This window comes from Mastomys coucha, unplaced genomic scaffold, assembly GCF_008632895.1.
Source record: "Mastomys coucha isolate ucsf_1 unplaced genomic scaffold, UCSF_Mcou_1 pScaffold14, whole genome shotgun sequence".
NCBI lineage: Eukaryota > Metazoa > Chordata > Mammalia > Rodentia > Muridae > Mastomys > Mastomys coucha.
In genome coordinates, this window is record NW_022196896.1 from 5,412,214 (window position 1) to 5,437,606 (window position 25,393).

General features: G+C 43.4%; 1 protein-coding gene across 9 annotated transcripts in view; it reads right to left on the reverse strand.

Moving 5' to 3' along the window:
* Positions 1-25,393, reverse strand: part of Bach2 (BTB domain and CNC homolog 2) — a 348,948-nt gene that overhangs the window by 74,304 nt on the left and 249,251 nt on the right. For all 9 annotated transcript variants that reach the window (XM_031366453.1, XM_031366454.1, XM_031366459.1 and 6 more), the window contains one exon: positions 7,614-7,868. In XM_031366453.1, the coding sequence (XP_031222313.1) occupies positions 7,614-7,856 (243 nt within the window). In that variant the 5' untranslated portion in view covers positions 7,857-7,868. The remainder of the gene's footprint in view (positions 1-7,613; positions 7,869-25,393) is intronic.

The window sequence follows — 25,393 nt, forward strand, 5'->3', positions numbered from 1 at the left end:
ATCGTTTCATTAATCTGAATGGCAACCTGCCTGTCAAGCTGGGATCTAGCATTGCTACTCTCCGCATACTCATATTGAAATCGAGGTCATTAAATGAAATGATTTTCTCAGGGCTATAAACCCAGGAACAGTTAAGGAGTTGTGATCTGTCTGCATCTTGCCTACTATGCCCATGTTCTGGGTTATTGTGTACCCATTGTCCTCTAGGCTCCTTTGCTCTGTCTCCTGTGAACATGTAAGACATGTTCTTAGAAGTAGGGGTGCTGACAAAAAACGAGTCGCACACTTGCACGGATGCCTTTCCTGGAGTCTTAGGGTTCATTCTTCTCCTGATAGGCTTGCCTCCCATTTCCACGATCTTTTCCTGCTTCCCGACCCAAGCTTCTCCCCTCAATTCCTGGCCAGCCATACTATTTTTCTCTCACTCCAGCATGAACCTAGAAAATTGCAAGGACCAGAAACCTGTAACATAATGTCAGACTCACAGAGCAATCACGCAGATCTGCCCCACCACTCAGAGAAGGCTATTCTTTGCAGAGTTGAGTCTGCCCCATGGTCAGTAGACGCCATCCTCTCCTGTGTACCCAGGGACAATGGTTTTGTTACCTACACAATCAATCAAGGTTTCTTTTTCTTCTGGTTTGGGATTGTTGAGCTCTACTGTAGTTATAAATCAAAGATTGAGTTTCTTCTCCCTTTTCTTTTTGAGATGGAGGCCTTACTATTACTTAGCTGGGCTCAGATGATCTTACTGCTTCATTTTTACAAGTGGCTACAGGTCTGCTCCACCTTGCCTAACTAGAACACCCTATTTTAATGGCTTAGCACATTAAGCCCATTTCTTTTTTCTTTTTTTCTTTTTCTTTTTTTTTTTTTGGTTTTTCAAGACAGGGTTTCTCTGTATAGCCCTGGCTGTCCTGGAAATCACTCTGTAGACCAGGCTGGCCTTGAACTCAGAAATCCGCCTGTCTCTGCCTCCCAAGTGTTGGGATTAAAGGCGTGGGCCACCACCGCCCGGCCCCATTTCTTACTCATGTCAGAATGTGATTTGATGAAACAAAGAGGCTCCTGATTGCAGAAGGCTACTGCTAATACAGTACCTGCATCTGGTCACAGGGCTGAGCATAAGTGACAAATGAGTGCATAGTTTTACCTAGGACACCTAAACCAACCCCTCAAGGCTCAAGGAACACAGGAGAAGTGAGAACAGAAAGAATGTAAGTGCTAGGAGTAGCCCAGCAGCTGAATTCAGCCACCAGAAGGTGGGTACAAAACTCCAGTGGCTGCTGGGATTCGAACTGAGTACCTTCTGTCTGTAGCTCACAGGGACTAAACCATCAACCAAAGAGTATACATGGTGGGTACCTCATGGCTCCAGCTGCGTATGTAGCAGAGGATGCCTTGTTGGTCATCAATGGGAGGAGAGGCCCTTGGTCCTGTGAAGGCTGGATGCTCCAGTGTAGGGGAATGCCAGGGCCAGGGAGTGGGAGTGAGTGGGTTGGTGAGCAGGGGGAGGCAGGAGGGGATAGGGAGTTTTCAGAGGGGAAACCAGGAAAGGGGATAACATGTGAAATGTAAAAGAAAATATCTAATTAAAAAAAAAAAGAATAAAAGTGCTAGATGATGAGGAGGCATGTTAAGAAACATTGCTGTCCAGATACGACATGGCCAATGGAGACCTGGCATGAGGGCCAATGGGCCCTCCAGCGCTTCCTCATGACTCGAGGAGGTTTTAGGAGGCCCCACCCTTCCTGAGGAGACAATGACTGTTCATGATTGGTGCTGGGGTGGAGTGGGTAGCATCTTATGCTCAGAGGGAAAGAAGAAGAAGGATATGAGAAGAGGGTTGTGGAGACTGACTATAATTAGAATACATTGGATATACATATGAAATTGTTAAAAAAAAAAATAGTGGTTTGAGGCAGATGGTTGTCCTCCAACAGTGACTCAGGGATTCGGGCTTCAGCTTCACTAAGTTTTGGACACCAACTTCATTGATGGGAAAAAGGATCTGGACCTACTTTTAGCAGCCTCAGACTAGACGTGACAAGTTAGTCCATCATCATGCCACTGGCTGCACTTAGCCACACAGCCTCCTTGGTTACGAGCATAGCTTTTCTTTGTGTGGCCAGGAAGGGAAGGGAAAGTGGGTGTGGCAAACACTGGCACTGTTGGCCGTGGTGTGCAAGCATGCTGGAGTCTTTCCCTATCTGACAGATAAGCGATTTCTCCCCAGCTCCTGGCCCAGTTCTCTGCTTGCTTTAATTAGAGCAGCCTTACAGTCAGCTGAAACGAAGCATTCTTTCCTGTGAAACACAGGTGGGTCTGTTTTCCGCTTCTACTGCATCTGCCTGCCAAGTGCTCAATGAAGTCACAGGCAGCACCCGCATCTACTTGCTGAATGGCCTTCAATCCTCCGATGGATGTTCCAATTCCTAACTCTGGGTTAGATTTTGCCCATGAATTTAATGGGCATATGAAACCTGGCACTAAACGTTTCTGCTTGGATGTAAACAGGCATCTCAAACTTCATACACACACACAGGACTCCCAATCCTGATCAAACCCCTGCACCCACAAACTTACTCGTCTTGACTGATCTCAGCTAATGATAACACCCTTCTTTCATTGTCTTTGGAGTTATGTTTCTCCTTTCTTTCTCTTCCCTCTTACACCGACCATCTTCAGAGCAGCACCAGAATCTGGCACTGACGTCCCTCTCTGCCATCGTCAGGATGCTCATGCTATGTCTTAACACGCCAGGGTCTATGTCTACTCTGGTTCTCCACTGGGCTTCAATCTATGTACACAGCACAGTCATCAGAATAACCTCTTGTGAAACTCTTCAGTGGCTTCTCTGTTTATTCTGGGCCAAGGTCAAGTGTTTAGCAGGGTTACAGTCTGGCCTTATCCCCTCTCTGACAGACTGTAATGAGGCTTCATCCTCTGGTACTGTGTCAAGTATTTGGGACTTTCAGACACTAGACCCTTCCCTGTTACTCCTCTGCCTCACTCCCTCGATCACCCACTCACTCTCCAGCGGTCACCATGGCTGATCCTTCACATCTTGCCTATCTGTCCTCTGAAGTCTCCCTTGCAACAGGCCTTTCTTGACTTTCCTGTTTAAGATCTCAATGCCTGTGGTGGGACATCCCACGGCTCCCTCCCTCTCTTTCACTTTCCCTGCATCTAACAGGCACATTTGATATCTAATAATTTTCTACCTACTAGATTGTAAGTGATGTTCTCCCAGATCCTAGAATTGTCCTTCCTGGTGCATGATAGGACCTGGATATATGTTTGTTTAATGAATGGGTAACTGTTTGAAGAAATGGTTTAAGAAGGTTGGGCACTTGAGCCTTCACACTAGAGGGCACAGATGTCCGGACTGTACTCCATCCAATGGCTCCCCTTTATGGTTTTTCAGGCGAGTGCTGGTGAATGAGGAGCTGGAAGGGCTGGCTCTGTGCTTAGGGGTGGGTGGGTGCTTCCCCTCCTCACTGTGTCCCACTAGAACATGCTCTTCCTATCCAGGTTCACAAGGGCTGAAGGCTGAAGGTACCCCGTGCTTTAGCATTAAGAGCTTTTCATGGCATTACACATGACAGGGGCCAGCCAAAAATAACCATGATGGTCTTACTGCTTCTCTGAGGGCTCTAAACCACACTTTTATAGTTCTATAAAAGCTGCCTGGAGAGAAGGCATCTTGATCTTGCTGTGGCCTCTGTGCTTGGGGGCACCATCCAGAATGAGCCTCACTATCCCCTGGGGACAGGTACCTTTTTTCCACAGTCCTTTTGGGTCAGATCCACACACACCCCCTTTTTTGAGGAGGAAATTTTGAGACAGGGTCTCACTATTTAGGCCTACCTGTCTTAGTCTTGAACCCACAGAGATCTGGTTGCCTCTGCTTTCTGAAATTAAAGTGGGTTGAAATTAAAGGTGTGTGCTACTTTGCCCAGATCTACCCTACTTTTTCTTTTTTTAATAATGAGAGAAAATTATCCCAAATTGTTGAAAGGTATAAGTTAATAGACTAGCATAAGTCTAAAATATTTTTAACAGCTAAAACATACAGTTATGGGGAGAGATGGCTCAGCAGTTAGGAGATTGACTACTCCCCCAAAGGACCTGGGTTCCATTTTTAGTACCCCACAACAGGAGGCTCACAACTGCCTTTCAGTACACTTATAGGGGCGCAGCATCCTCTGGCACCTATGAGTACCAGCATGCATGTGGTCCATAGAAATGCACGCAGACGTACATGTATACACATGCATAAGAATAAACAAATCTTTGAGAAAAGTATCAGGCTACCTGCAAGACTATCCTCAGTTCTACCCACAACCGTCCTGCTGTTTGAGCACAGAAGGACAAAAGAAACAAGACAGAGAAAGCTGTTGCATTGAGAGAATAAATCAGCAGACAGCACCTCATTTCCATTCCCTGGGAGCCCAGCAGACTGAAAAAGGGTGCTGTACACAGCCCTTCTTAGGACACACAGGCCATTCCTACCCTCTGTACTCCACAGACCATGAACTGAACTTCAGGACTGTGAGGCCACTTTGAGGGATGGTGAGTATCAAGCCCAAAATGTTTTCCATGACCACAGTTAACCAGCTGTTTGCAGAGCTATCGTTAGTGTAATGAGTAGTGGGAGACCTGATGTGAGATGCCCAGAACACCAGTCACTGTCTCTGTTTCAGCACAAAGCACAGTCACACTGATAAATGATCTGTTCAATTATAGAGCAGAAGTGCTCCTCATCCCCCACCCGAGTGTGTGTGTGTCTGACTCTCCCTCTCTCTGTATGTCTGTCTGTCTCTCTGTCTCTTTCTCTGTGTGTGTGTGTGTTTGTATGTGTGTGTATGTGTGTGTGTCTGTCTGTCTCTCTGTCTCTGTGCGTGTGTTTCTGTGTGTGTGTGTATGTCTCTCTCTCTGTGTGTGTCTGACTCTCTCTGTGTGTCTGTCTGTCTGACTCTCTTTGTCTCTCTGTCTCTCTCTCTCTCTGTGCTTGTGTGTGTTTGCGCGCGCGTGTGTGTGTGTGTGTGTGTGTGTGTGTGTGTGTGTGTGTGTGTACACATATGTGTTTGGTCTGGAGACTGTTAAGGGCTCTTACTTGCTGGCAATCATGAGTCAGGGCTTTGTAGGGCTGGATGGTAGTTGTTTTTTCCAGGTATTTTTTTTCCAGTGACAGAAAGCTGTGTAACACACGGATGCAGATGACAGAGGCACTGTATGGCTAGCAGTCACTCTATAGGGCTAGAAGCAACAAGACCAATACACAGCCAACTCACTCTTAACTAATGTAACCAGACTAAAAAGATAAAGTAGACTTTCACTGGACGTCCACGACTGCAGTCGGGGTCCTCTTACTCTGTATAGATTTGAGCAATGTATGGAAAGAAGCGTTTGTATTGAGGGTTTGATTTGAGAAGAAACTTCAGGCTTTGTAATGTTTATTTATACCCTGGTTTCCTTCACATTTTACTGGATGGGTATTGTATTTTGATATATAGGTTAAGGGCTTCAGAATTTTCGGGATTCTTAAAATTAACATTGTGGCTCAGCACTTAGGAGGCAGAGGCAGGCAGATCTCTGGGAGTTTGAGACCAGCCTGTGGACAGCCAGGGATATAAAGTGAAACCTGGTGTGGGGAACTCTCCCCTCTGTCCCCTTACAGGCTCAGAGAGATTAGTAGACCAGGATCCAGGTTATAATTGAGAACAGGCTTGGGCTTGGGTCTTATATTCTAGGAAGTATGAGGTAGGGCTAACACAGTCATTGAGGAAAGAGTCACTACATAAAGTATGATTTCATTTGTGTATATACTTTAATATCTAAGTTTTGGAGATCAGTAATACATATACACATATGAAATGGCTCTCCAAGACATAACAATAGTAAGTAGACAACGTGAGTCACCTCCTCCAAGACGACTCTGCATAACTATTTCCAGAGAATGGTAGAGTTGGACTGAGTGAGGAAGATGTTCTTGTTTCCATCTAGAGAAGAAGGACATGTGTCTGACCAATACCTGCTGCGGGATGGGCTGGGCCCGACGCTTTACATTATTATCTCTGTGAATCCCAGGAGCAGTTTACTGATCGCTATGCCTCCGTTGGGTGCAGATGGAAATGCCCATCCTGCTCAGGACCACACCACAGTTGCCATTGCTCTGTCTTCTTCTCTGGGGACTAGCTGTAACAGTCTGCTCCATGACTTGACCTTGGCTACCTAATCTCAGAATGATTTATTCTTTTCCTTCTCACACTCTCTGTAGGAAATGGGAACGGTACAGTTGATGGTGATTAGAAAGGGTGCCTGTGTGAAGGTGTTTCAAACTTTAGCAGTTCATCAGCGGGCCATTCTTCCGCTCAACGTGGGGGTTGGGGGGTGGCAGTCACAAGTGCTGTCTAGTAAGGGGCTGAAATCTGATGTCTCTTCCACCCTGTGCGTCCTGCTGCATCTCCCTTTTCTGTTTCTCTCATGTTAGGTTTGAATGCGTTTTGGTGGTATAGCTGCTCACTCCATCACTCCCTACTTTTTATGAAGAACTGTTGAGTTGTTACTATCATTGCTGTGTCTTGGAAGGCATCTGGGTTTGTGATCCTAGGACTGAGTAGTAGTTGTAATCTTTAACTCCTTACATTTTTGACTTATCCTATAAGACTGATGTGAAGAGGCTGCAAAGGCGACCCTGGGTCTCATTTGCAAGGACGTGGATGTGAGCTGTGCTCCTGCAGGTTCTGCAGTACATAGCTTGCCAATGGCTGCCAGAGGCTCTGCAGTTGTATCATATGCTGGTGTTGTGCAGAGAATACTCTGCACTGCACACAAAGCTCAAGGATGCTCACATTAACCCCGGTCTTCCAAAAATAGGGAGACTCGGAATGACTGAAGAATCATAAGCAGTTTGAAGAGTGACCAGTTTAATGGCTCACCATTTTGACACCCATCTTTTGGGTCCCTGCCTCTCAAACCACCTGACTGTCATCTCTGCATAGAACAAGCCTTGCTATTCATGTCCCCAAAGTACCAAAATGACTGTTCTCACCGAAGCAGTTAAGAAACCTGAGAAGGGGATATTTTCAATCCTGATGAGAAAAGCAAATTTACACTTCTTAGAATCTCGCTGCATTAATGGTGAGAATTGCTGGTTGCTTTGTTTTTCTCCTAAGCAAGGAGGGTCCTGTGAATTCTTTCGCTGTTTTATTCTCAGGGGAAATCTAATGATCCATTTGAAAGAGAGAAGAAATAGCAGTGATTCAAATCCTACATAGGTCTGCATCAGACTGAGGCTGAACTATTCAAAACCCGAAGTTTAAGTGAACTAGAAACTATGAGGGCCTGGGCCCCAGGTGAGACTCAGTTCCCTTAAAGAAGCACACTCACTTTGTGTTCATGCCTCTGAGGCTTCAAGTGCATCAAACAGAAACTGATTATGCTACAAGCCCACATGTGGGTGACGTGACATGGACATGGGTGATGTGGACATTAATGTGGCACAGTGCACCTGTAACTTCCACCTCCTTCTTTGCCAGCTTTTTTTAAAACAAAATATGCCAATAAACCTCCTGTAACAAGTCTACAGACACACCAAATCACTGTACCTCCTCAGGCAAGCTGACCACCAAGTCATCTTTCGTCTGTCCAACCAGTGCTTGCCAGAAGTATTCACTGCATGCGGCCAGCACAGCCCGGTGGGCTCGGAACTCCTTCCTCTCCACAATAAGGGTCACGTCACAGAGAATGTCCTTCTTCCGTTGGTCATTGAGGCCCAGGAGGATGTTGGCACAGTGGACTGTGGACTCATACACATACATGGGGGAGTCAGGCTTCTCATCCACAGACATGCCGTTCAAACCCTGGAAGAAAGAGAGGCCGGGTCAGTGTCCCTTAGAGTGACAGAGAAGGGAAAAAGGCCACCATAGCTCCCAGATCCCCCTGCTGCAAGCCTGGCAGAGGCAGTAGGATTGCTAAGCACCACAGTCATTCTGGGTTGGCATAACAACGTCAGGAACATCTGGGAGGCTGCAACCTATTGCTTCCTTTCCACTCACTGCATCTCTTGACCCTGCGTCTTTTAATGAAGCACCTTAACACTGTGTAGTTTTGATTTCATTAGGAGGCTAAAATGGAGCTTGTGTGTGTAGTCTAATTACAACCTGAGATTTGTGTTAAAAGGGAACAAATCATTTTTGAAGTATTTGAAATGCTGTTTTGACAAAGTGCATGCAAGTTCCTATGCTGAAATTTGGCAAAGATGTTAAGTAGACTAAATATTTAGCCATGAGATATGATTTAACGAATGCACTAAAAACTGTATGTAGTCTGCTACTCCATCTGCCCTCTACCCTTCATGGCAGAGTGTGATACAATGTAGTGGTCACTCTGGACTCAGATATGGAATTGTGCTGCACCTTTAAGGAAATAATATTGCAATAGGAACCATGAGGAAAGATATATTCAAGGTAATATTATTTTTACAAAGACTTCTTTGCTTTAAAAGGTACCCTGGGAGTAATTTTTCAAGGCACTGTCCATAACTGAATCAAAGGCTGGGTTTTCAGTCATGCTTATTAAGAGCACAAATCCCAGTAGCAAGTCCTTCTTTCCTCTAGCATCTGAAAATAGTTTTAGTATATGACATTACAATATTTGGAATATGCAGCTGCCATTTTGATGGGAAGCCATCAATGCAATCAGGATGAACATCCCATCACCATCCAAAGTCTGCTGCAGCCCTTATACCCCGCAGTAGCCAGCCCTGTACCCACTGCTTGGCTTTCTGACAACATTTGTTTGCCACTTCTAGAGTTACACTAAGATGAAATGTAATCTAGTACAGCCATTATGGAAACCAGCGCAGGCAGAGGTGTGTCAAAAGGCTAAAACTAGACTACTCTTATAGTCCAGATGTACAATTCTTGGGTATAAAGCTCCATTTTAGCCTGAAGGAGTCTATCTTGTCTTGTACATCTGTGCTTACTGCAGAACTATTGAAACGGTCAGGAAGTGGGAAGAGCCTAGATGCCAATATACAGACAACAATACAGACTAATAAAGAAATCATTTTTCACATACACAATAGAGTGTTATTCAACATTAAAGAAGAATGTCATATTATTAGCAGGAAAATGTGTGGGACTGGAAAGTGAAATTGGTCAGACTTGGAAAGACAAATGTTGCACATTTAAGTATGAAATAAGAAGGTGTCTATATTAAAAGAGAATAAGAGAAAATAAAAGAGGGAGAAAAAAGCATCTCATTGTCTTTCATATACAGGACCTAGAATTAAACACACACAATACAAATACCATCATACATACATACATACATACATACTGTGAAAACAGGAGAGGAGCTATTTGGAGGGAAGAAGGTGACCAGCAAGTGGTAGGGGAAGGGAGGGCAGAAGGACAGTGGGACCAAATATGAGCAATGTATGTGACATATATGTATGCAAATCCATCGTATTAGGGAGGGAGGCTAAAGTGAGCAGAGAGACAGTAAACTAGGGTAGAGAAGCTGAGGATAACTAACACTAAGAGTGTTTGAAAAGGTCGCATGGAAATCTACTGTTTTATAAGCTTCCCAAGTGCATAAACATATAAACATGTTTAACTAAAAGTACCCCACATAGGAGACTACGCTCCTCTCAGAAGCCATATGATGCCAAATTAAAAGCCCTGTATCATCTGTGGGACACGTCTCCTCAAGATGGTGAATAGAGAAGTCCCAGATACCCTTAAAACAACACAGGATATCGTTATTGGTCTTGAATGCTCACTAGAATTTGATGGCCAAACCCTTTGATTGCCCACCAAAACTTGATGGTAAAGCCTTATTGTGAAGATACCCCACCGATTTTGTCACAGGTCATGAAGAAATTAAAAGGTACTGACCAGGAGGCGTTCTCCAAACTGGCTAGCATTCATAGTCCTGGAAGGTGCTATGGTAGGTTCTGGAAGAAAATGCCATCAACAATCTGTGAACTCTGTCAATTACACTGATAACTGGTGGTAAGGTACACCCACTGGGTGCAACAGTGGCACAAAGGATATGGGGGTAGCCCACCACTTCTGATGGAATTGAAGTCCTACTATGATTATGGTGCTAACTGGACTGCCTTCTTAGTCTTTATCTCTACCCAGAGAGTAGGGCAGCTCTCAGACTTAATCAGAAAAGCTTCTTTGTGCAGCAAATGGTGGCTAAATGCAAAAACTTACAACTGGTCGAAGTACAGAGGCTAAGAGTCATGGAATGCTCGGAACAAGTGAGACAGCTAATGTTACACCCCTGAAAGGCCCGGGATGATGGTAGAAGGAGGAACGGAGAGATTCTAAGTGTCAGAAGTTGGGGAGAATCAGAGCAAAACAGTATATTCTGGATATGGCAGGACTGGTATACTCATGAACTCACAGAAGCTGTGGTTGCCTGTACAAGATCAAGCTAGTCAAAATTCTAGCATAGAGGAAGAAAGGTTCCCGCCCATAAACGAGGAGCTATGGGCAGTTGGTAACTTCTTAGTTAGGGAAAAAACCAGTTTTCTTTAAGGGTAGTCTTTGGTTTACTGAAAATTCCAGTATATGGCTGTACAGCATGAGTAAATGGGCAGCAGAAATTGAATTTGATGGGCTAATAAAAAAATAAAAATTAAAGAGAGGGGACACATAGTTAGGGAGGGATGGAAGACAAGTGGATCTGGGAGGAGTTGGGGTAAGAGTGGGAGTGAGTATGATAAAAAGTGATTGTATCAATTTCTAAAATATAAAAATATTTAAAAGTAAATACTATAGGCAAAGTTCATTATTTTGTACTACTGATGGATATTCTCAACAGTGCTTTATGTGATGGGTTAATATTTTCTCCAGTCGTCCATTGCATGTCTTCTCTTAATAGTTATTTTCAAAGTTTTCACTTGATAAAATCCACTAAAGTAAATTTTTAGTGCTGTATGAGTATTAACATATTTTCGCAGATTTATACCTAAGTATTTAAATATTATTTTACATCAATAAATATTGTTTATTCATTGTTAATATATAAATACTTTCTTTTCCAGTGCTGGAGATCAAACTCAGGGCCTCTTGCTGGAATTCTAGGCAAGTATTCTATCACTGAGTTATATCCCTAGCACCAAGAAACAGTTTTGTGCAATGATTTTTTGTGTCCTGAAACCTTGATTAACTGGCTTATAAGTTCTCATAGCCTTTTGTTGAGACTTCTATAAACGTTACTTTCTTTCTTTCTTTTTTTTTTAAAGATTTATTTATTTTATGTATATGAGTACACTGTAGCTGTCTTCAGAAATTCCAGCAGAAGGCATCGGATCCCATTACAGATGGTTGTGAGCCACCATGTGGTTGCTGGGAATTGAACTCAGGACCTCTGGAAGAACAGTCAGTGCTCTTAACTGCTGAGCCATCTCTCGAGCTCTCTATAAAACTTTCTATAGTGAAGATTATGCTGTCTGTAAATAAAAATATTTCTCCTTTTTAATCTGGATGCTTTGCGTGTTTCTGTTTCTGACGTTGAGGCCAGCAGCTGCAGTGTAAGACTGAACGGAGGTGACGAGAATCAGAACCCTTGCCTTGCTGATGTTAAGGGGGGGAGACATTTCACATTTCTCCAAGATGTATGACGGCAGCACAGGTATTTCACAGATGCCTTGCTGTGCTGATGAAGTTTCTTTCTGTTCCACATCTTTTCACTGGCATTGCCCTAATTAAGCACCTGTCCTCAGAATACCAGCCCTGCTAAGGCTAAGGCAACACCACAAACTTGAGGCTAGCCTAGGCCATGTAGCAAGAGTCTGTCAGAGAGAAAGGAAAGGAGTGGCCAGGAGAAGAGAGAAGAGGGGGAGAGAACAGAAGAGAGGAGAGGGAGTGGTCTGGCACCTTGAGTTCTGCTCTTCCTTTTGCCTCTGCTTAAGACTTTCTATATTGTGTACCTCTTTTCCAAGCGGTGTCATTGTGGTGAGCACTGGTGTCTTCTCCTTCCTGTGTCTGGGTCTGTGGGAGCCAGACACATTTGATGACATGCCAGCCATCATTTTTTCAAGTGTTTTTGCCAAATATTTATGCTGTCTCGTCTACTCTTTTCCTTAGGGCGGCCCAAGACTTGTCAATTAGAAATTGTCTATCGTTCAAAACCACCCCGCTCATTCAGACATGGCTCTGCTCTTTTTTCTCTTTCCAGCCGAGACGGTCTTAATCTCTCGGCAGTCTTTTCTTCTGCACTGTCTACTCTGTCATTCATCTTTTTCAAAGGCAATGTAATTTTTTATCTCATTGTGACCTCAGATATTGATACAGAAGTCTAACATGGGTGTTTTACAGTATCTTCCATGTCTCTGCTTAGGATTTTTAACCTTCTGACTTAACATGAAACAAAAGTCACAATCCCTACTGCATGGTGTTTGGTATGTGTATGGGTTCTGGCTCAGAGCCCCCCACGGCAACCTTTGACTTTTTGAACATATTTGGCTGGCTGCCAGACACTGTCAATTACATTTTGGACTCAATTTTTATGATGATGGATATTTTGGGTTATGACATACAGTTCTAAGCTTTGTTGCAAGACAGAGATAAAGTTCTGGGAAGCAGTTTGAACTTTTCAGATTGTGCATTCGAGATTGTATGTAGAAGAACCTGTATTCTGGGACTCCTTATTCCACAATGTATCAATGACATTTGTGAGCACTATACTTCACGTCTGCTTGAATCTGGGGCTTCCGGTCTGGCTATGAAGAACAGGCATTAATCCCAGACTTTCCTAACACTAAGTTCCTTCCGATTGTTCTGAGCAAGACTGAGATGTTTGAGATGTCTCTTTACATATACGTGCTCATCAGTCCTCTGAAGAACACTGGAGGGAAATTTTCTGCAACCTCTGAGGTTCTCTGTGCAGCTCTGTGCTCTGCTCCCCTATGTTCTGTCTGGCCACACCCATGCATCCAGATGCTCAGCTCCGTCCACGTCACATCAGAGTCAAAATTCCTTGCTTTCTTTTGGTCCATGTTGTGGGGCTAGAGCCTTTACTGTCTTTGGGGGACTGCTATTCTTTGGTGCCTAATATCTAATGCAAAATGTCATTAATATGTGTGTTTATGCTCATGTGTTCATGTTCATGCTTATAAAGAGTCCAGAAGACAACCTCAAATGTTGTTTATAAGAAGTCATACATGTGTCTGTCTGTCTGTCTCTCTCTCTTTCTGTACACACACAGAGTCTCTCATTGTCCTAGAGAACACTGATTTTCTGGCCAGTGAGCCCCAGGGTTTGCTTGTTTCTATATACCCAGCACTGAGATTACGAGCATGTACCACCTTGGTTGCCTTTTTTTTGTTGTTAACTCTCTTATGTATAACAGGCTTTTGCCCTTCTGCTTTAGCCTGCCAGATGCTTGGATTACAGGCATGCAATGCCATACCTAATTTTACATAGTGATGGGAACCAAACCTAATGTTCTGTACATGCTAGTCAGCAGCACTTTTCCCAGCTGAACCATATCTTCAGCCATCACAGAGCTTTTAAACATAGGTTCTGCAGATCAAACCACTTGCATGCCATTTACTTAGCCAACTGAGCTATCTGTTCAGGCCTCTAATGTATTCAGAAGCCTCATTTCATATTGTATCTTAGTAGTTATTAAGGTGGAAGTGTAAATAAAATACCCATTGCTCAATTTTGGCTAGAGTCAAAATTTCTGAATTTATTTTTTAAAAGAAGTTTTAAACATTTGTTTATTGTGTGTGTGAATTTGTGTGTGTTTGAGAATGTGCCATTGCATACACTGGAGGTCAGAGGACAACTTACAGTTGCCAGTCCTCTCCAGGGTGGACAAGGGAAGCACCTTGACCTTCCCACTCCATCCATCTCAACAGCACTCCATTTATTAGTTATACTTTCTCTAGTACTTTTTAAGCAATAACTTGTCACATTGCTAACAATATAGTGTGAACTATGCTCTGCTATAAGTGGTGTTTTTGCAAACTAATTACAAAAAGTCTTTGTGAGGAAAACACATTAGTTCTTTGCCATTCAAATAAAAAACAAAGTATATGTAAAGTTGTTTATCCAGTGATCAATGAAATCAGAAGAATAACATTATAACTGACACAATTCAATTAAAACAGTCCTAAGACATGGAATAAAATCAAGGTCTCTTGGTGTCCCTTTAACTCTAGGAAAGTGCTAGGAAATTCTGTATTACCAAGTAAAGAACTCAAGTGTTTTTTACTGCCGTTCTTTGAAAAAGATTGATTTTCTTTTTAATTATGTATATGTGTGTATGTTTGCATATGGTGTGCTGGCTAGTTTTATGTCAACTTGACACAAGCTAGAGTTATCTGACAGGAAGGAACTTAAATTGAGAAAACATCCCCATAAGATCCAGATGTAGGGCATTTTCTTTAGTAATTGATGGGGGGAGGGCCCAGCCTATTGCGGCGGTGCCATCCCTGCGCTGGTGATTGTAGGTTCTATAAGAAAGCAGGCTGAGCAAGCCTCAGGCAGCAAGCCAGTAAGTAGCCCACCTCCATGGTCTCCTCATCAGCTCCTGCCTCCAGGTAGCTGTCCTGTTTGACTTCATATCCTCACTTCCTTTGATGATGGACTACAGTGTGAAAGTGTAAACTAAATAATCCTTTTCCTCCCCAACTTGCTTTTTGGTCATGGTGTTTTTGTTGCATCAATTGAAAGCCTAACTATGACCTGTGTACATAAGTGTGGGTACCCACAGAGGCCAGGAAAGGGCATTGGATCTCCTGGAGTTAGAGTAACATGCAGTTATGAACTACTGTTATAGGTGCTGGGAGTCAAACTCAGCTCCTCTCTTAAGAGCAGCAAATGGTTTTAGCTGCTGAGCCACCTGTCCAGCCCCTCTATTGTCTTGTAATTAGCCTTCATTTCCTTGGAAGGTTTCCAGAATTTTCTTATCTACCATATAATCTTAGTCCCAACTTCTCCATTCTCAAATTATTACCTATGGTCCTATCATGTTTGTTTTTTCTATTAGTCTACACAATGTATTTGAGTTTAAAAACTGTAACAGTTTATATGTACCAGGCAACACTGAAAACCTGGTTGAGCAACTAATGTTCTAGAAAATAGATGACTAACAGACTAAAGTCACCAGGAGAAGGGATTAATAAAGGGTATGCCACTTTTATTTATTTATTTATTTATTTATTTATTTTTTTGGTTTTTCGAGACAGGATTTCTCTGCATAGCACTAGTTGTCCTGGAACGCACTCTGTCGACCAGGCTGGCCTCAAACTCAGAAATCCACCTGCTTCTGCCTCCCAAGTGCTGGGATTAAAGGCATGTGTCACCACTGCCCGGCTCGAATATTCTTATGGGTAATCTATTATCATTGTAACTGCACTGAGACAGAATTTTGCTTTGCAGAATACAAGGCTATACATAAATGAAGTGAAATATGGAAGGGATGATAATCCAGAGAGCTCTGAGGTGACACTGAGGTGCAGCGGAGAGAGCAGTGGCCTGTGCTTCAGCTGTGGCATTGTCCTGCTCTGTGGATGTGGACAATCTGCTTCACGTTGTCTGAATCCGAGCCCAGGATTACAAACTGTAAAGCATGGACCACAGGCCCAGCTGTGATCTCGCAGCTCTAAAATCCTATGGCAGCCCAGGAGGCTGTGAGGGAAATAGACCTAAGTGATTTAGAGGGTGGGATGTTACCTTCTAGTTGACAGAAACTATCTTAATTAGGTCCTTTGAAGACAACTTATGAGTGCAGTTTAATTGTCGTAGAAGTTGCATCAAATAAAAACTTGTCTCTGAAGAGGTGGTTCTAAGAAATGAAGCAGTGTGCAAAGGTTTCTGTAGGGAGAAAGCAGGACTCCAGTCTCCTGCTCTGCAGGTCCCAAATTAGGAACACCTGTGAGGATGCACAACGCTAGTCCTCGAGAGGGCAACAACTTTCTTGAACTAAAAGTTTCTTTTAGGAAATGGGAGCTCAAGTGCAGAGAGCCTCTGGGAGCAACACGGAGAAGTGATGCTGTTGGTGGCTTCAGCCCTTAACTTGGGGACATCACCTGAGCAGGCAAGTATGAACTGAAGGGAAATTCAGCTGAGATTCCACTGAGGCCTGATTGAGGTCCTCATCACTTTGGAGAGGAGGACAAAACCATGTCCCTCGAGGAAGCTGCAGCCATTAATAGTGGTAAAACAGGGCAGAGGGTGGATTATCATATTCCAGGATTCAAGCAAGGCTGCAGAGCTCCCAGACAGCTGGAGGGAGGCGGGAGGTCTCGAGGACCCAGCCTTTTCCTAAGAGAACAGGCTTTTGAAAAGAAAGGATATGGCCATATATGGAGTCCCAGTTGGCAAAGCATGTTATAAAAGTCACATATCTGCTCTTCTGGCTAAACCATCAAGTAAGATTTGAAGACATTTAAACAATATTAACTGTGTTCGGTAAACAGTATAAACTGAAATCTATTTTTTTGGGGGGGGGGATGTGCTGGGAAATGAACCCGGGTCTTCCACATGTTAGATGTCTTAGGTTTCTATTGCTGTAATAAAACACCGGGAAGAAAACAGCTCAAGGAAGAAAGGACTTATTTCACTTGTATTCCCACATCAGTTTATCACTGAGAAAAGTCAGGGCAGGAACCTGGAAGCAGGAGCTTAAGCAGAGGCCATAGAGGAGTGCTGCTTACTGGCTTGGTCCTCATGGCTTGCTCGCTCAGCCTGCTTGCTTTCTTATAGAACCCAGAGCCGTCCACTCTGGGGTCTCTCTAGGCTTGAGGGATGGGTCCACCCACATCTCATCAACGAAGAAAACACCTCACAGGCTTGCTCCCAGGGCAGTCTGATAGGGACATTTTCTCAATTGAGGTATTTTCTTCCAAAATAACTCTAGCCCGTGTCAGGCTGACATAAAAGCTAGCCCACACATTAGGCAAACACTGAAATCCATTATCACGAAACGGTTGCTGGACCTTTATTTAGTGATTTTCTGGATGCTGTTACCTGATTCTTGGATAGTTCTTTCTGCTATAGTTGTCCCATTGTCTTCCTCTTGTTCTTTACATCTCTGACTGTATCCACCCCTCACAGGGTCCCTTCAAGCACAATGGGACCCGGTTTCTGCAGCCCTTTCATCCTTTCCATTGCGTGTGTTCTGTGAACTCTCCTCTGCCTTTGGCTCTTCCTCCCTAAGCAGAACCGAGCACTCTGCTCTCTGTTTCACCCTCCTTCGTTCCTAATGTTAATTAAGCAACACTTGCCGCCTAATGCAACAAATCAGCAGGGATCACAGGATCTAAGAATGAAATACTTCACAGTGCGGTGGAGCAAGGATCCCAGAATAGCATGCAGGAGTCTGACAGCCAGTCTTTACTCTAAGCAGTAGACAATGTGTTAAAGTATGTAGACATTAGCTGAAGTCAGATTGTGAGGAAGCTTTCCAAAGGCTCTGGTTTGGGTTTTGGCTGATCTCATTCTTCCTGCATGCCAAAAACCCCAGCTGCACATGTGCACAACACACACAGCCCAATCATTTCCTCATATGGTTCGTCAGGAGAAGGTAATTACTACTGTATTATCAAAGCATGCTCATCCCCTCAAAAGGAGCTATGGAGGCCACAAGCTTCCCAGTCAAGCATGCACTATTAATGAATGCAGGCTCACTTAGGAGCTTACCCACTCTTCTTCATTCATGACTGAATCATATTCAGATAGTGAAGTGTCTAACAGTTCTTGTGTTAAAAGTATAATTCACAAAGTTAAAAAATCCACAGTGGGAAATCAGAAAGGCTGCAATTCACAAAAAAAGTAGAATGTTAAATTTTACAGACAACCTGTCATGTCTAGAATGGTTGGGATGAAAAAAAAATTAATATGCCTTGCGGGTGAAGAAAAGGAGTAAATTATAAACCACTTCACTCGGTGGGTGCTCCTCCACATCTCTCCCAGAAACAGTGCATTAAGTAAATACTTCTGCGAATCAGATGCTAAATTATTTAGTAATTGCCGAGCGAATTTCTGCTTTTATCAAGCATTTAAAAAGTTGTTTACTATGAACCCGTAAGAGTTAGTTTTTAGAGGAGAAAGTTAGCAAGTCTATAGAGACTCTCGAGTGCAGAGAGCTATTGAAATAGCATTAGTGTTAGTGTTGGACTGGAAACACTTCTAAGTACATCAAATTTCCCACTGAAAGTAGAAAGCAGTTCAACTTCAGTCTTTCCTAATGCAAAAGTGAGTGCTTGCCGCTTAATGTCGCGAGTGCCTCAAACAGCTAGTGGGAGGGCCTGGCGTGGACCAGCTAAAATGTTCCTCTGCTTTATTTCCTCAAAGCCCCCATCTGCTTGCCTTCTGCTTAGTGCCAAGGGAACTGAAATTTCTGGGCACTGCTAAGACTGGAGCTATTGCAATTGTATCATGAAGTCCTTCATAGTTCTCAAAGGTTCCCTAGTTCAGTATAAATATCCATTTTCCTTGACCTTTCCGGAGGGACACAGATTCACTGGCACCTTTGTGACAATGGTGTTTTTAATTGCACAGTTGAGAAATCCCCCCAGATCTGAACACGGAGGGAGCATGAGAAGCTCTGCATCTCTGGTGGTTGTTTCATTTGTTCTTTTGCATAGATAGAAATAAAAAATATTCTAAACTCCCAAGTATCCAATGAGAAAGTGGCAACTCATTCTAACTTTTCATATTTAAAATTATCTGAATAAAGACGGAGAAACTGACAAAGATGCTGATCTGGAAAATATAATACAATGCTAAAACAGACTGTAATGAATTGAGCTAAAGATAATCACCAACTTGGAAAGAAGTAGAAAGTTTGACAATATTAAGTTTAAGCTGCTGTGAAGCAACAGGAATTCCTTCTTGTTGATGAGAGTTTGCTTAGTATCTCTGGAAACAACTTGTACTGTCTAGTGAAGTTGAAGGCATGCATGCGTTACTATCTGCAATTCCATTCCTAGGTTACAGTATAGATTCTCCCAGGTTCATGGCAGCATTATTTATAATAACCCTCTAGTAGAAACAATGTAATGTCTGTCAGAAGCACTGAGGTATATAGTATTTATATATTTGTATCATGGAATAACAGCGAATTAGAGCCACATGTAGCATGCAGATTAATGTCACAAACCTAACACTGAATGTTAGCCCACAGAAGCAGTGTAAAAATTGTAGTAAAATATATGTAATTATAACATACATAAAATATAATAACACAATTCTATTATTGTGTTAAAAATGAACATATCTTAAACAGCTAGTGATACATAGTATTTGGAGTAAATTATTGGCATTGCCAACAGATTCACATATTGAAGTCCTAACTCTCAGCATGATGCTCTTAGAGGTAGGGCTTTGGGAGGTGAATAGATCACATTATGATGAAGGAGTCTTCAGGATCAGGTTTAGTGGCACTACAAGGGATCTGTCTCTCACTCACTTTCTACCACACAAGGACTCAGATTACAGTTGTCTAAAACCAGCAAGAGTTCCTACAAGAACCTAGCCTGCTGGTACCCTGGTTCTAATTTCCAACCCACACCACTGAGAAATAAATGCTTGCTATTTGAGTAAACTAGCGTGGAGCTTCTCTCTCTCTCTCTCTCTCTCTCTCTCTCTCTCTCTCTCTCTCTCTATCTATCTCTGTATCTACAATGAATTTTACAAAAACAAAGTCTCTCCCTAACTATAAGTCACCAGGATCTCCAGGATCGCAGCATCTGTCCCACCATAAGTTATTTTCACAGATCCCATGCTTTCATCTCTTACAAAAGTCCCATCAGTTTGTGCATCTTCATTTTCTTATTTGAAGCATGAAGAAACAGGTGAACTCAAAGTATTCCTAGTTAGATTAACTGTGTTTCTATAAAAGTATGAGAGTTTTAGAAAAGTCTTGAAACAAGCATTTCTAACCACAGTTCTTAAAAGAAAGTTAGATGTATCAAAAACAATGTAACTGGTTGGATGGAAAATGCTATTATGTATCTGGAGTGGGTTGAAGAAAGAGATTCTCAGAGATGTCGTGAACCTCCCTGTCTATAAACAAGTCAGCCCAAAGAAAAGGTGAATCAGAAGCCAATTTCACATCTAGCAAAGCACAATGCCCAATAGGACTGAGGAATGTATTCTCTTCCCACCTCAATCCGCTCTGGGAGGCAGGGCCTGATTCAGTGGCATCATCTAAGAGGATTCTGCTCCTCTCTTCCTTCTGCAACTCTGCTCAGTGATACCAGGCAAAATGATACTGTTTAGGAGGCAGGGAGAAGGGCACAGCTTGAACTGAACAGTAAGATGGGACATCAACTATTACTCTCAAATGAATGCTGGCATTGAAATTGTCATGTGAAAGAGTCTTTATGCCAGGCAGTCCACCATGAGTAGTCACAGTCAGTGATGGCTGGGTGATAGTGCTGGCATGGGTAACAGGACAGTGGAGGCAGAGGGCTGTGGAACTGGGAAGGACACAACAGGGCAAGCAGCTGTCTACCCTGTTCTTCTGCTCCTAAGGCTTTCTCTCTCCTCTGATGGCTCCTGCTTCCTCTCCCTCTGCCTTCCCCCTCCCCTCCCTCTCACCTTCTCGGATGGCTCATGCTCTCTCTCTGCTTCTCTCTCTCCCTCCCTCCCTTCCCCTTTGTTGTTCTTTTGTGATGCCCCCCCCCCCTCCATCTGAGGGTGCAGGTAACGCTCTGTCTATTCTTCTGGGTCAGGTCATTTTCTGCTATTGGTCACTTTTCTTTTCCAAATTGTCACATTCAGTTTGTCTCTGGTGTTACTTTTCTATCTTCTCCATTTATATTCATTTCTCATACCTCAATTTCTGCTTCCCATTAGCAGCTGCCTCTTAGAGGACAGAGAAATGTCATCTCTTTTCTATATTTTTCTTTATCAGGGCATCTGTGTGAATAGTCTCTTAATGTCCCTTTCTAGCCAGCAGAATATTCCCCCAGAGCTTCACGCTGTTAATGTGAGAAGAATCTGTGAACAGCGATTAGGAAGCTAAATGAGGGTGATGGAGCCTGTTTACTTCATTAAGGTTCCTTCAGGGAAAATTTGAGGATGGGAAACTGAGAGATAAGGGTTAATACTAAAAGAATAAAAGATTCATTTGACTCAGAGCAATCTTCAGTCTTGCCTGGATTCTATCAGACACCCTTCTCCATGGGGAAATCATTACAGAGAAATGACATGCAAAGTGCACCATAAAGTGTCTGAGTCAAACCAGAGGGAGGCTGACTCAACGGATCACTTTACATTTTAATAGAGGCGCTGCAGACCTGTACTGAGGGCTCAGTTCAACAGGGGCTCACTTCTCCTCCCCAAAAATGGCTCCATCGGGTGGGAGGGGAGTTCCCAGAATCTGGCAGAAATTATTCTGTCTCAAAAAAGAACCGAGTCAAAAAAACTCACAACAGAATCAAAGATTAAGAAAAGACAACAGATAGTCAAATGTGGAAAAGGGGGACTGTAATTCTAATTCTGCCTAATTCTGGCTTCATCATGACTGTCAGCCCTAAGACAGAAGAGAGAAACTGAACTCAGTTCTAAGAGGGCTTTCGATGTGTTGGGGAGCCAGACATGGAAGAAGACGAGAGAAAATGAAGGGGAGGGAACAGGATAGAGTCGAGAGCAGAACACTCACATGCTATAATTAAAAATAATTTTGTTTTTATTGAGTCTGTTTCAAGTGATTTGCCACGATAATTAATGCCAAAAGTTTAGGCATCAGGCAAGTGACAATACTAGACTGGAGTCTGCATGCAGATTTCAAAGGCAGTATCAGCAATGTCACCGTGGCTAGCACAGGTTAGCTAGTGCCTACATGTGCTGATAGGTGAAACTTACCAAAGGGAGATCCAACTGACTATGATTAGGATGCTAGAGACTGCACCGCTGAGGCTAAGTCCTGCTTTGTGTGCAGGACCACCTCTAGACGCACAGTGAGGAGAGAGGTCTGCCTGCATGTACAGGGAGTCAGCAGGTAGGTGACTATTCACTCTTGCGATTTCTGCTGATGCCTTCCCAGGCTCCCAAGAGGGCACATAGCTTACAGGGCTAAACAAAGCAGTTACAGTTGCAAAGGCTGCAGAAATACAGCCTTCACAGAGAAGGTATGGTATGTGAAAAAACATGTGGAAGTCAATGGACAATCTTCAAGAATTAGTTCCCTCTTTCCTTTGTGGGATTAGGAGTTGAATGGGGTCCCCAGGCTTGCAAGACCTCATTTCCTGCTGAACCATCACTCTGGCCCATGAAGAGGTTCTGAACAAATGAGAACTTGCTTCCCCCTCCTGCACCTCGCCTCCCCCCCCCCCCCCCCCCACACTGGGTCTTGTGGATGCAATTGTTCTGAAACATCTTCTCTGCAGGAATGCAAGCAGAATGGAAGAGGCTCAGATTGCACCTGACTCATCTGGTCACTAAGGAAATTAAGGAACAGTTTAACAAACCAGGCAGCATCTAATCAAAGCTCATCCAGGGGATATTCTGAGAAAGGCTTGTGGATTTCTACGGATGTCTGTCTCCCTTCTTCCTTTTTCTGTTCCACTTAAAAGTGATTAAGCTCCCTGCTAATTATTTATGTTTATGTGTGTTTGCCTACATGAATTTATGTGCACCTTGCTCATGGAGGAGACAAAAGAGGCCATCAGATCCCCCTGGAATTGTAGTTACAACCAGTTACAAGCCAGCTGAGGTGGTGGGCACTGGGAATTAAAGCCAAGACCCTCTGCAAGAGTAGTGACTGCTTCTAACCAGTGAGCCATCTCCCTATCCCTATTACACTTTATAAAAAGTCAAAATTTGCACTGTTCCAGGTGTAGAAAATACTCTTTTTCTGAATGGTCAGGAACGAATAACGCAAAGCCGTTTGGGTGGGCAGGCGGTAAGAGGCAGCTTAGTTTCTTGAATCCACACAGCACCCATTTGTTGTTTCCCCTTCCCTCCCTACACAGAGGGTTACCATTGGATTCCCCTGTGTCTCCTTTCTAGATGACAGATGTTGGCACATTAATTAGCTTCTGTAACACTCATTCTCTCTAACAATAGAGTATTTAGGATGCTACTTACTTTTGTAGTAAGTGCTCAAATAAACACTAATTTTTTTCTTTTTGGTACTGGGATCCAATGCAAGGTCCTTTGTACTAGGCAACTGCCCCATCACTGAGCTACATCTTCAGTCCCAAACTATCATCATCATGAGAGACAATTATTTGCACAGTACATAAATTTGTAATTCTGTACACATGGAGGACTTCTCATACGGAGGTCGATGTGGATCGTATGAAGAACAAATGGTGTTTGTTTCATTTCCTTGTACACATTTTCTTTTTAAGTTGGCTAAAGGCCAATTTGCTTAATTTCCATTCAAGGCTGCATGGATGGCACAAAGTGTGGGCCCCCATGCTTCTTGGCAGCTGTGGCCATGACATCACTGTAGCCTGCCTTCCACAACGGCCCCCAGGGACCATGAAGGTCACAGAAGGCAATGGATCTAAGAGCGCTCTGAATGAACCACTAGGCTCACATCAGGAACCACCCTCATCACTGATTGACTAAATCTACACAATTATATCAAGAAAGTCTTCTCTTATGGATACTTACTCCTGATCTACTTTTCTCTGATGTTAAAGGGAGTGCCTGGATGTCGGGTACTTGCGCAGATGTTTATCTAATAACGTTTCCTAAAATACTCACCCCTTCCTATTTGTTACATGCATCTGCCTTGAATATTCCTCTCTGGAACAGACTTCCCCTGCTTTCCCTCCACTGCATTTATACAATTCTGACTCTTTTTTCATGAGTAGAGATGCGTGTGCTTTCTCTGGGGCCAACCTGCCTAAATCTGAATGCTGGTCAGGCTGTCATCTCAGAAAACCATGGAAACTCTGGGTAAGGGTGTCTCATCAGCATTCAGATGCCATTCAGACTGAGTGACGTAACGCACAAGCATGCACAGTGCCTGGATATGTACCTGAGGAGGAACACCGCACTCACCAAGTAGAGCTTGCACATGATGTAGAGGGACTCAGTGGTTATGGGCACAGGCTGGAGCCAGACTGCTTGGATTTCAGTTCTGTTTCTCATTTGTTGCAGAACCTCAGACCCCTTAGCTTTCTCTGCCCTCGCCCCTCTTTAAAAATGGTGTGAAAAAGAGTGTCTACTTGCTAGGGTTCTGAGGATTAAGGCATTGCACATTTGTTCATTAGTTCATGAGTTGACTCATTCAATACCTAGTAAGTAGTCAATAAGGTTTTTCTACTGTCCCAACTTTTAAAATCCACCCTTCATTTCCAGATCGTCAGTGACTTGTACTTTTGTAACCTGTAGTTCTTACTGGTAGCACTGCCTCCTGCCCACCTCAGACTCTGTAGATAATTTCCTATCTCTTTGAATGACAATAGTTCTCAAATTGCACGTATGCATTTAATATAACTACTGTGGTTAGAAACCTGCATTTTAGCCCCATTAGCAGTTGATCTGAAGTGGCCATCCTCCCTCCACCTCTCTCCCCCCAAAAGCCTCCTGGGAATTCCTAGGGCTGGGTGACCTGAGCAGCTTGTGTACATTCTCTATGTTTCCTCATATGTGAGATGAAGAGAACATGTGTCTACTGAGGGTGCTTGGGATTGAAAGTGACTGCTTTGTCTCTATTCAACTTCAGGTCTTTGTTCATAAACTTCCTGCTTAGTGAGTTGTCCCCAGAGTGTCTAGTTATATATCTCCAGTCTCTGGCTTGCATACTCCAGATTTCTTCCTATTGTAAAGTCATACGATGTCACGTAAAGGGAAGAACTCAACCACTCATGAACCATAGAGCATTTTTACTCATTGTCTGCACACAAGGTGGATCCTTGTAGAATATAGTTTAACTGTCCTGTTCTGCCAATACCTTCCTAACTTCTGCACATGAAAGACGACTCTGAGCCCACCTGTTATAAACACAGACTTACACCTCAAACTGCTAAGAGGCTTTCCCACAACAGCTCTTAGAAGATGACAGCTGCACAGGTCCTCAGCTGAGAGTTCACATGTCTGTTAGTGTGATCAAGCTTAATGGGGTGATGCCTTGGGATCAACATGGCTGTGGAGTACCTGGAGCGGAGAGGAGATGATCTGAAGATTGCTGCTGATCTCTATTGCAAGATCAATAAGATGAATAAAGACCATCTAGCAAGTGTGTTTCCTTGTGGTCTGATGACAGATTCCTCTTGAATGAACGGGAGTGTAAGGCATCAGAACCAAGTGCAACTAACATAAAAATAATCCAGTTGAGATCTTCTTGGGAATGTGGAGTCAAATTGGTACAGCAATCCCAGAAACAATCCTCCATTCTCTTTGTTCCTCCCCACCCTGGTTTTCTAATCTGCTTAGAAAAAAAAAAAAAA